Genomic DNA, 12593 nt, shown 5'->3' with positions numbered 1-12593 from the left:
ACTTCCTGTCCTCCATAGGACAGAGTTGGGCTAAAGACTTCATAAGCCCCTTCCATCTCTAATATTCCACAGTTGATTTGAAATTCACTTCCTCCTCCTGTATCTGCTTACCCAAGAGACCAGTGGTTTTCAACATTGGCTGCATATTAGAAGAAGCTGGGGGAGCTTTTTAAAAATACCAATGCCTGGGCCGGGCGCAGTGGCTCACGCCTGTAATCCCAGCACTTTGAAAGTCCGAGACAGGTGGATCACCTGAGGTCAGGAGTTCAGTACCAGCCTGGCCAACATGGTGAAACCCCGTTTCTACTAAAAATACAAAAATTAGCCAGGCATAGTGGCGCACCTCTGTAGTCCCAGCTACTCAGGATGCTGAGGCAGGATAATTGCTTGAACCCGGGAGGCAGAGGTTGCAGTGAGCCAAGATAGCGCCATCGCACTCCAGCCTGGGTGATGGAGCAAGACTGTCTCAAAAATAAATAAATAATAAAATAAAAATACTAATGCCTGAATTCTAATCTTTGAGAGTCCGCTGTAACACTAAAGCCACCAATATGGTTTTGTGGATTGTGTTTATTTTTTGAGACAGGGTTTCATTCTGTCACCCAGGCTGGAGTGCAGTGTGTGAACACAGCTCACTGCAGAGCCTCCCAGGCTCAGGCCATCCTCCCATCTCAACCTTCCAAGTAGCTGGGACTCCAGGCACACACCACCATGCCTGGCTTATTTTTGTATTTTTGGTAGAGACGGGGGTTTTCCATGTTGGCCAGCCTGGTCTCGAACTCCTGGGCTTAAGCCATCCACCCACCGTGGCCTCCCAAAGTGCTGGGATTACAGGCGTGAGCCACTGCACACAGCTTAATATGGTTTTAATGTACAGCCAGAGTTGGAAATCCCCACTCTAGAGAGAAAAAAATGTGAAGAAGCAGTTGAAATGAAGAACCAATGAGGTCTCGTCTTTCTCGTGAGCACAGAACCGTATGTGTCTTCAACACACATTTCTCTGTGTCCCACCCAGAACAGCCAGGAGTCCTCCAGAGAAGAGAGGAGAGACTCCCCACTCCCAGATGAAGTGCTCCGTCCATGCCGTGATGCTCACCATGGACAGCCGCAGACCAAAACCACCTCCAAGCAGCTCCATGCTCTTATTTCCTTCTCACCACAGAGAACTGGGCTCATCAAAGTATAACAGCAGAAATCATTTTACCCATCTCTTCTTTAAAAGCCTTTCAAAAAATTGCTGAATGTCACTTTTTCAAGTTTGATGTGCTAGCAGGGATGGGCTCAGTTGGGGACCCTCAAGGAGCGTATTCCCATGAGAAAAACCTCAGGATGTGCAGACATTGCCTTCCAGTTGGTTGTCTAGAGAACTTTGCCCTAAGGATGAGCATCCATTTAGACACTTGAAGCAGCTGCAGTCAGGCTCAAAAGCAAATTTAACCCAGCTTAAACTTACTGAAAGGAGGAATTATTCAGGACTGAAGCCCTACCAGGCCCCATGGTAACCCTTGCACCTGAGCGGTGTTCTGTGGTTGTTTGCAGAGAGTCGCTCGTGTTTGATGACTTCCACACCTCTTGGGTCCGTGTGACCCTCCCCCTATAATCAGCTTCAGGAGGCATTTAGGAGATTATCCTCCTGCTTCTCCAGCTGCCCTATTCACCCCTGCACAGAAAGCATTTCACAAGTTGTTCCCATTCAACTCTCTTCCATCATAATCCACTTTTCCCTTTTTGTTAATGGTAAACTGTAATAATGGACCACATGTGTAGAGAAGGAGCTGCCAGGAGAATCTCCAAGCTGGTACCCTTGATTATTGCTGAGGGGAGGGATGATGGGTGATTAGCATTTCCTCCTCTGGTTTATTTGTATCTTATAATTGTTTAAAAATGAACATGTACTCTAATGGTAAGAATAAAGTTTTTCTATTTCTATAAGGGGCATCTCAATGCCTTGTATTTGTGCAGTATGCTGTTGGTCTTCAAGAGGGTCCAAATGTCCCACTTACATGATTGGAATTCATTCTTGAAAGATCTGGGTTATAGAGCAGTGGGAGTGGTCAATTGCACTTAACCATCACCTAAATTCACATATGTAATGAATTCCAAATTTGAACATCTGAACTTTCAAATGGCATCATTTTTTCTCTTTGCACATTTGGTCGATAGATGAAAGAATTGATTTACTAGCAAATCCATCCAAAAAACCTGAATGTTTTCAAAGGACTGTGAATGAGAGGCATGGGGAGCAGTTCACAAGTCTTGGCATCTGGGCACGTTGGCCCATCTCCCTAGTGGGGTAGTTTGTTTTGCTGGTGTTGCTGAGAAGGAAAGTCCCCCAGAGCACTGGAGGAGGCGTAAGGGAGGGTGTGTGGAATGCACCAGGTCCAGGTAGGATCACCTGATAAAATGCCAAACTTTACATGGGACATACTTATACTTCAGAAAATAATAATTCATTGTTTATCTGAAATTCAAGTTCAACTGGGCAACTTGAAATTTCATTTGCTAAATTTGGCAACACTAGGCCTGGGTGATCCTCTTCCCTGCCACCCACATTCCCCCGGTTATTGCCAAACTAATGCCACAAGGATAGCACTATCTCTCTTTCCCATTTGTTCCTCCCTGACCCTGCCAAGACCTCTGCCCCACTGTCATAAGGCCACCTACCTTTTTCACATCTGGGACATTATGAGTTTTCTTCGTGTGAGCAGCCCAACCCACTATCCCAATGTCCAATGGAAACACAACTTCTTTGTCAGGGCCCACCAGGTTGTCCTCAAACTTGGAGGTTGGGGTGACATCCAGCAACCTAGAGGCCACCTCAGGTATGCCGTTCCGGGACCGGCACAGGAACATGCTGCAGCGGTCAGCCTGGAGCAGGTGGGCCAGCCTCTGCAGGGCCCTGTGAACCCCCTGCTCTGGGGTGCCCCCCTCCTCCTGCACGGTCCACAGCAGCTCCAAGCACAGGGCCGACTCCTCCACCTGGGTCAGCTCAGAGAAGGACATGCTGGACTGGACTGGCACCTGGCTGCTCTTGAAGATTTCTCCCAGCACCTCCACCCGCAACTTCCTGTCAAAGTACTCCTTGGCAAACTGAGGGTTCTCCTCCAGGTATTTCTCCACGGCATCTTGGTTGATCTCACCCATGGTGTGGCTTGCTTTGCTGCGTTTGTTCAGAAAGGACGACCTTCAGAGCACTACCTGAGGCAGAGTGATGAGAAGGAAATTCATCCTGGTGGAAATTACTGAGGAAACCGTAAATGGTCCCTCATAGGACTTCCAAAGGTCAAGCAGAAAGCAGAGCTTTCAAACTGCCTGTAACTCTTGGGATGTGACAGAAGGCCCTGGCTTAGGGTGGGATTCAGGAAGCACAGGATTAAAGAGTTCTTCAGGACACTAAATCCCTGAGCATTAGTAGCTCATAAGTCCCTAGCGAATCTTCAGAGTATCTTAGATCAGCCCAGCAAGTAGCAAGCTGAGGTGTCTATTCCAGAAAAATAACTGAATGTCGGCTGCTGTCCACAGCAAGGAAGAATCACTGACATATCCATGAATGACACGACATTGGCAACAATTGGCACTTTGAATCGTTCTTGTATGATAGCTATAGGAAGTAAAACTATTTAGACCTCGGAAGTGCTTGGATTTTTTTTGTTTATATAGCAACTGTAATGAACATCTGGGAGATATGGAACAGTTTGCATCACTGCAACATAAAGGTGAATATTAATCTTTCCTTTTCTTAAAAGTCTTTTGATCACCAAGGTTGCTTGGCCTCCTCTTTCTCTAGAACCTTCACCTCTCAATCCCTGTCACTTCAGAAAGCTTGACCTCAGAAGTGTTTTAAAGGAATAAACCTCAAGCTTATTACTAAAGAGGTGAACATAGCAAAATATTTGCCAATGATCCAAACCTAATCAAGTCATGAATTGAATAATAACCCTTGTCGAGAGACTATAATTACAAAAGGTAACCTACATAGTTGCTGGCTGGGTTTTTCTACTAAGTATCTTAGTTAGGATTTTGTTTTCAATAGTAATAGCCAGAGGTCATGCGATTTTGCTACAACATACAGTCTACTAAATCTACTAGATGATAGATATCTTGTCTGTTGCTAGGATCCTTAACGTCTCAGGGGCTACTGGCATAGAAAGAACACTTACCACTACTTAGTTTTGTTTAATGTTCACTTTACTAAGCTTTTACATCTATTAAACACATTTCCTCAAATATTTAAACACTATTATGCAACTAATAATTCAAACTATTAATTCATGAACCAATTGCCTTCAATACTTAAATGTTGGTTTCAAACTTAGTCAAGGTGTTTTAAACACTTCAATAAAGCTACAAACCTAATATGACAAATTCTCTTAAGTGGAAAACACACACATGTTACAGTGACTCTAAAAATTATTGTTACACCCACATTTAAGTTTGCTTCAAAAATAGAAACCCTATGAGTTTCATTGAGTTCTCTAAGATTTACCTCTCTAGATAGTAATCTTTTTCTTTTCTTTTTTTTTTTTTTGAGACTGAGTCTCGCTCTATTGCCAGGCTGGAGTGCAGTGGTGCGATCTCAGCTCACTGCAACCTCCGTCTCCTAGGTTCAAGTGATTCTCCTGCCTCAGCCTCCTGAGTAGCTGGGACTACAAGTGGGTGCCACCACGCCCAGCTAATTTTTGTATTTTTGGTAGAGATGGGGTTTCACCATGTTGGCCAGGCTAGTCTTAAACTCCCAACCTCAGGTGATCCACCTGTGTCAGCCTGAGAGATAGTAATCTTAATAGTCACAAAAGAAAGAGAGATCCGTTGAGGTTGCACATTCCCTGTCATGAATTGAGAGATTCTTGGTGGGAAACATGGTTTTCCCAGGGGTACAGAAAGAGTCATTTGTTGAGTTATGCCACTTCTTGTGATTGAGCTTCACCTGCTACCTCAAAGCACCTTGTCAGGTGCACACATTTTCTTGGACTGTTCTATGTCACACTCAACTCTACTCTCAGGAGGTTCCTCTTTGGATGACTATTTACTTCATAACACCCTATTATAAATAGGATAATGCAGAAGTGTATTTCCCAGGAGAGAGTTGAGTCAACTGAGTCACCCCTCCTATGGGACCATCTTCCTTATCTAACAATTTTGGACACTCTTTTTTACCTAGTTATTTTGTGTGACTCATGGTACAGTTCCTACTTCTCCTGTAAGTATGTGGTGTGCTCACGATTTCCTGGTTTCATCCTTCCCTCTTGAAACAGAGAGGGAAAAACACATATTTGCATTTCATATACGGACTTATACTTAATAGAAAAAGAAAAAACAAAATGCCCATATATGTTCAACTTTCATAATCTCTTTTTTTTTTTTTTTGAGACAGAGTCTTGCTCTATTGCCCAGGCTAGAGTGCAGTGGTGCGATCTCGGCTCACTGCAACCTCTGCCTCCTGGGTTCATGCCATTCTCCTGCCTCAGCCTCCCGAGTAGCTGGGACTACAGGCGCCTGCCACCATGCCCGGCTAATTTTTTGTATTTTTAGTAGAGACGGGGTTTCACTGTGTTAGCCAGGATGATCTTGATCTCCTGACCTCGTGATCCACCCGCCTCGGCCTCCCAAAGTGCTGGGATTACAGGCGTGAGCCACCGTGCCCGGCCGATCTTTCATAATCTTATAAAAGTGAATATTAATTTGAAAAAGAAACATCCTATTATAGTCAGCATTCTTTTGTTTTTATAACTAGTTAGAGATTCATTCATTTGTTCATTCTTTCTTTCTTTCTTTTTTTTTTTTTTGAGATGGAGTCTCCCTCTGTTGCCCAGGCGCGATCTTGGCTTACTGCAACCTCCGCCTCCTGGGTTCAAGCGAATCTCTTGCCTCAGCCTCCGGAGTAGCTGGGATTACAGGTGTATGCCACCATACCTGGTTAATTTTTTTGTATTTTTAGTAGAGACAAGGTTTCACCATGTTGGCCAGGCTGGTCTCGAACTCTTTAGGTAATCTGCCCTCCTTGGCCTCCCAAAGTGCTGGGATTACAGGTGTGAGCCACTTCACCTGGCCTCATTTGTTCATTCTTTCAACATTTGTCTATTGATTGTCTGTTATAAGCAAGGCACCATTCTAGCTATTGTGATAGAGACTTCAAGTTCCCCTTATATTATATGATTGTTTCCTTCTCCCAGTTACATGGGAAGATTACTCTTCCTCCCTCTGGTACAGCCATATGACTGATTTTAACAAATGGTTTGTGGGCAGAAATATCACTTTCAGACAGGAACAATTAATTGCCAACGGGAGGCTCTCCAGGTCTCTGTTCCCTCTGCTGCCACATCAGTTTCAGATGAAAGGGCCCCTGAATCCCAGAGTGAGGATGTCATGTAACAGAGGCCCCTGGATGACCCGAGATGGACATGTAGCATGATGAGAAATAAACTTGTCTTGTTTTCAGCCTCGGAGACCTGAGGGTTGTTGTTACTGCAGCATCACCAAGACAATTCTGACAGTTACACTTCTACTGTCGGGGACTCAGGGGGTGGTCCCAGCATTACAAGCACTTGTGGTGTGGGAAGGGAGATAAGACTAGTGCATAAAAAGCCATGAGACATAGAACAGAATACAATTAATGCTGGAAGTGAGGTACATGTACATGGCTATCGGAGTTCACGAAAGAGATCATATCTAGTGTGGCTGAAGACAGGGTAGAAATCAAGAGTGTTCAGAAGCAATAGCATGGGGTGTAGGGTAATACAGGGAGGACAGTGAGAGGTGACCCTGAAAAGGTGGGTCGGGCCCAGATTAGAAGGGCCTCAAAGCCTAGACTGAGGATTTTGAATCCTGGAAAATTTTTGAAGTGGGAGGCAACATTATTAGTGTTCTTCTTTACAAACTTAATGAGGAAGATAACTTGGAGGAAAACAAAATACTGGACATTGGGATACAGATTAAGATACTTTATTGCATTTGGCTCATTATCAAACAACCTAAAAATGTGTATAGGCTTTGACCCCACAATTCTGCTTTTATGAATTCATCTTAGAGAAATAATTAAGAATGTATGTGATTAATATAGTTGCAAGGGTGCTTACCATGAGTGTGGGTATAAAAGTAAAAGATCAGAAATAGCCTAGACACTTAATAGTAGGAGGTTGAGTAAATAAATGGTATTAGATCTGTAAAATAGAAAGCTACGCAGCTATTAGGTTGGTACAAAAATAATAGCGATTTTCCCCATTACTTTTAGTAGCAAAAACCGCAATTACTTTTGCACCAACCTAATAATATTGTTAAAGTCTATTGACATGAAAAAATATTTATGATATGCAGTTAATTACAAACAGTATTGCAGCATAATTCCATTAATATGCACAGACAGAGGTATATATACCAAAATATTAAGTGAAATTATTTCAAGGCAGGACACGGTGGCTCATGCCTATAATCCCAGCACTTTGGGAGGCCGAGACAGGCAAATTACTTGAACTCAGGAGTCTGACAGCAGCCTAGGCAACATGGTGAAACCCCGCCCTACAAAAAATTACAAAAATTAGCTGGGCTTGGTGGCACATGCCTGTAGTCTCAGCTGAGACTGGGACTGAGATGGGGGGATGGCTTGAGCTCAGGAGGTAGAGGCTGCAGGGAGCTGTGATCGCACCACCGCACTCCAACCTGGGCGACTGAAAAAGAACCTATCTCAGAAAAAAAAAGTTATTTCAAAGTGGTGGGATTCAAGACATTAATTTTTTTCTTCTTTTTTGCTTACCTGATTTTTGTAAAGTATCTACAATGAACATATATACTTTATGTAATAAAGAAATTAAGTCATTCATAAACAAAGATTTTGAGGTTATCTCTGCAGTCTATGGGTGAAGTTGCTTGGGAATGAAAAAGAAAAGGACAAATGTGAGACACAATCCAGCAAATGTGTCATGACAATTGACAGGACGAGGCAATTGATTAGTTAGAAAAAGCACACAAGAGAAGGCGTCACTGTTAACTACTTTGAGTGTTGAGCGAAGTTATGGACTGAACGTTTGTATTCCCCTAAAACTCATCTGTTGAAATCCTAACCTCTAATGTGATGGTATTAGACGGTATGGCCTTCAGGATGTGACTAGGTCATGAGGATGGAACCCTCACAAGTGGTATTAGTGCCCTTATTAAAGGGCCCCCAGAGAGCTCTCCAGCCCTCTTTCTTCCATGTGAGGATACCAGGAGAAGATGGCTGTCTGTGACCTGGAAGAGGAAGATGGCCATCACTGAACCTGACCATACTGGCACCCTGACCTCAGACCTCCAGCTTCCAGAACTATGAGCCCCTCCTTCTATGACACTTTGTTATAGCCACCTGAACTAAGACAAATGACATTTTATCAAAGATTTTAAAATGGGTAATATTAGAAGCCTCCTTTTAGCACACACACCAATAGCCTTTTCTTTCTTTCTTGTTCTTGATGAAGTCCTGTGATTTCCATAGCTCTTCCTCTTGGGATAGTTCTTTGCAGAGCTTCTTGCCAGTGTTAGCAAGATCTTTGTGTCTCTTATTGGCTGTCTGCTACTAGGCACTGAAAAAAACAAAATCAATTTCAGAAAATAACATATTTTATTTTTTAAAATGTCTGATTCAGGTGGTACATGTGTAGGTTTTTATATGGGTATATTGCATGATGCTGAGGTTTGAGCTTCAGTTGAACCCATCACCCAGATAGGGAGCATAGTACTCAATACGTAGTTTTTCAACTCTTTCCTTTGTCCTTTTGGAGGCCCCAGTGCCTATTGTTCCCATCATTGTGTCCATGTATACTCAATGTTTAGCTCTCACTTATAAGTAAGAACATGTGGTATTTGGTTTTCTGTTCCCGCATTAATTCACTTAGGATAATGGCCTCCAGCTGCATCCATGTTGCTGCATAGGACATGATTTTGTTTTTTGTATGGCTGCATAGTATTCCATTGATGCATATGTACCACATTTTCTTTACCCAGTTCACCGCTGATGGGCACCTGGGTTGATTCCATGTCTTTGCTATAGTGAATAGTGCTGTGATAAACTTGTGAGTGCAGGTGTCTTTTTAGGTAGCGTGATTTATTTTCTTTTGGGTTTCTACTGGATAGATACCCAGTAATGGGATTGCTGGGTCAAATGGGAGTTCTATTGTTAGTTCTTTGAGAAATCTCAACACTGTTTTCCGCAGGGGCTGAACCAATTTACAATCCCACCAACAGCATATGAGTGTTCCTTTTTCTCCACAACCTTACCAACATCTGCTATTTTTTGACTTTTTAATAACAGCCATACTGTCTGGTGCGAAAGGTTTTGATTTGCATTTCTCTAATGATTAGTGATGTTGAACATTTTTTCATATGTTTGTTGGCTGCTTGTATGTCTTCTTTTGAGAAATACCTGTCCCTGTCCTTTGCCCACTTTTTAATGGGGTAATTTGTTTTCTTCTTCTTGATTTGTTTTTTATAGATTCTAGATATTAGTCCTTTGTCAGATGCATAGTTTGCTAATATTTTCTCCCATTTCGTAGAGTGTCTGTTTACTCTGTTGATAGTGTCTTTTGCTGTGCAGAAGCTCTTTAGTTTAATTAGGTCCCACTTGTCAATTTTTGTTTTTGTCGTGTTTTCTTTTGAGGACTTAGTCATAAATTCTTTGCCTAGGCTGATGTTCAGAAGAGTGTTTCCTAGGTTTTCTTCTAGGATTTTTATAGTTTGAAGTCTTACATTTTTTTTTTAATTTAATTTTATTTTTATTGATCATTCTTGGGTGTTTCTCACAGAGGGGGATTTGGCAGGGTCACAGGACACTAGTGGAGGGAAGGTCAGCAGACAAACAAGTGAACAAAGGTCTCTGGTTTTCCTAGGCAGAGTGTTTGTGTCCCTGGGTACTTGAGATTAGGGAGTGGTGATGACTCTTAACGAGCATGCTGCCTTCAAGCATCTGTTTAACAAAGCACATCTTGCACCGCCCTTAATCCATTCAACCCTGTGTGGACACAGCACATGTTTCAGAGAGCACAGGGTTGGGGGCAAGGTCATAGATCAACAGGATCCCAAGGCAGAAGAATTTTTCTTACTACAGAACAAAATGAAAAGTCTCCCATGTCTACTTCTTTCTACACAGACACGGCAACCATCCGATTTCTCAATCTTTTCCCCACCTTGCCCCCCTTTCTACTCCAGAAAACCGCCATCGTCATCATGGCCCATTCTCAATGAGCTGTTGGGTACACCTCCCAGACGGGGTGGTGGCCGGGCAGAGGGGCTCCTCACTTCCCAGTAGGGGCGGCTGGGCAGAGGCGCCCCTCACCTCCCGGACCGGGTGGCTGGCCAGGCGGGGGGCTGACCCCCCACCTCCCTCCCGGACGGGGCGGCTGGCCGGGTGGGGGGCTGACCCCCCCACCTCCCTCCCGGACGGGGCGGCTGGCCGGGCAGAGGGGCTCCTCACTTCCCAGTAGGGGCGGCCGGGCAGAGGCGCCCCTCAGCTCCCGGACTGGGTGGCTGGCCGGGCGGGGGGCTGACCCCCCCATCTCCCTCCCGGACGGGGCGGCTGGCCGGGCGTGGGGCTGACCCCCCCACCTCCCTCCCAGACGAGGTGGCTGGCCGGGCGTGGGGCTGAGCCCCCCACCTCCCTCCCGGACGGGGCGGCTGGCCGGGTGGGGGGCTGACCCCCCCACCTCCCTCCCGGACGGGGCGGCTGGCCGGGCAGAGGGGCTCCTCACTTCCCAGTAGGGGCGGCCGGGCAGAGGCGCCCCTCAGCTCCCGGACTGGGTGGCTGGCCGGGCGGGGGGCTGACCCCCCCATCTCCCTCCCGGACGGGGCGGCTGGCCGGGTGGGGGGCTGAGCCCCCCACCTCCCTCCCGGATGGGGCGGCTGGCCGGGTGGGGGGGCTGACCCCCCCCACCTCCCTCCCGGACGGAGTGGCTGGCCGGGCGGGGGGCTGACCCCCCCACCTCCCTCCCGGACGGGACGGCTGGCTGGGTGGGGGGCTGACCCCCCCACCTCCCTCCCAGACGGGGCGGCTGGCTGGGCAGAGGGGCTCCTGGCTGGGCAGAGGGGCTCCTCACTTCCCAGTAGGGGTGGCCGGGCAGAGGCGCCCCTCACCTCCCGGACGGGGCGCTGGCCTGGCGGGAGGCTGACCCCCACCTCCCTCCCGGATGGGGTGGCTGCCGGGCGGAGACGCTCCTCACTTCCCAGACGGGGTGGCAGCCAGGCGGAGGGGCTCCTCACTTCTCAGACGGGGCGGTTGCCAGGCGGAGGGTCTCCTCACTTCTCAGACGGGGCGGCCGGGCAGAGACGCTCCTCACCTCCCAGACGGGGTCGCGGCCGGGCCGAGGCGCTCCTCACATCCCAGACGGGGCGGCGGGGCAGAGGCGCTCCCCACATTTCAGATGATGGGCTGCCGGGCAGAGACGCTCCTCACTTCCTAGATGGGATGGCGGCCGGGGAGAGGCTCTCCTCACTTCCCAGGTGGGACGGCGGCCGGGCAGAGACGCTCCTCACTTTCCAGACTGGGCAGCCAGGCAGAGGGGCTCCTCACATCCCAGACGATGGGCAGCCAGGCAGAGACGCTCCTCACTTCCCAGACGGGGTGGCGGCCGGGCAGAGGCTGCAATCTCCGCACTTTGGGGGGCCAAGGCAGGCGGCTGGGAGGTGCAGACCGTAGCGAGCTGAGATCACGCCACTGCACTCCAGCCTGGGCACCATTGAGCACTGAGTGAATGAGACTCCGTCTGCAATCCCGGCACCTCAGGAGGCCGAGGCTGGCGGATCACTCGCGGCTAGGAGCTGGAGACCAGTCCGGCCAACACAGCGAAACCCCGTCCCCACCAAAAAAACACGAAAACCAGTCAGGCGTGGCGGCGCGCGCCTGCAATCGCAGGCACTCAGCAGGCTGAGGCACGAGAATCAGGCAGGGAGGCTGCAGCGAGCCGAGATGGCAGCAGTACAGTCCACCTTTGGCCCGGCATGAGAGGGAGACCGTGGAAAGGAGAGGGAGAGGGAGACGGGAGAGGGAGAGGGAGAGGGAGACGGGAGAGGGAGACGGGAGAGGGAGAGGGAGACGGGAGAGGGAGAGGGAGACCAAGATGATGTTTTTGAAGTCTTACATTTAAGTCTTTAATCCATCTTGAGTCAGTTTTTGTAGCTGGTGAGAGGTAGGGGTCAAGTTTCATTCTTCTGCCTATATTTAGCCAATTTTCCCAGTACCATTTATTAAATAGGATGGAAAATGACATATCTTAAAATTTAAACTTACCAAACAGATCACTTAGAATAAATTTTTAACATGACAAAATGTTGACTTCACTGTTTAATTTTTACCTCAGTGCTTCTGTTTCATTCAAAGCATAGATTTGTTGTTTGTTTTTTTTGGATAGAATATTAACTGATGGATAAAATGAAGGAAAAAGTCAAAATCTTAGATGCTAATATTTTTTAATGACAATAAATTTATTTAGATAAACTCTGAAATGATAACTAAGTCAATGTGAAAACTCCACTGCATTTACATAGAATTTTTTTAAGAAATGTAAACCACCTGGTAATAATAAAAGGCTAATAAGAATAGATAACATACAAAATATATACTCTGTGACAGGTAC

The 12593-nt window shown here is 46.7% G+C and overlaps 1 protein-coding gene across 2 annotated transcripts in view; it reads right to left on the bottom strand.

The window, feature by feature from the left end:
* Positions 1-11878, bottom strand: part of PDE6C (phosphodiesterase 6C) — a 61643-nt gene extending 49765 nt beyond the window's left edge. The window contains exon 1 of one of the 2 annotated variants that reach the window (XM_063782021.1): positions 11095-11878. Coding sequence is in view for 1 of the 2 variants with exons in the window: in XM_001148438.6 (XP_001148438.2) it covers positions 2665-3144 (480 nt within the window). In the remaining variant the exon portion in view is untranslated. Of the gene's footprint in view, positions 1-2664; positions 3167-11094 lie in introns of those variants that run through there. The other variant, XM_001148438.6, reaches the window with a different exon arrangement.
* Positions 11879-12593: the final 715 nt, after the last annotated feature.

Source organism: Pan troglodytes, chromosome 8, assembly GCF_028858775.2.
Source record: "Pan troglodytes isolate AG18354 chromosome 8, NHGRI_mPanTro3-v2.0_pri, whole genome shotgun sequence".
NCBI classification, from domain to species: domain Eukaryota; kingdom Metazoa; phylum Chordata; class Mammalia; order Primates; family Hominidae; genus Pan; species Pan troglodytes.
Note: the sequence above shows the minus strand (reverse complement) of the source record. Positions and strands in the feature narration are given on the sequence as shown.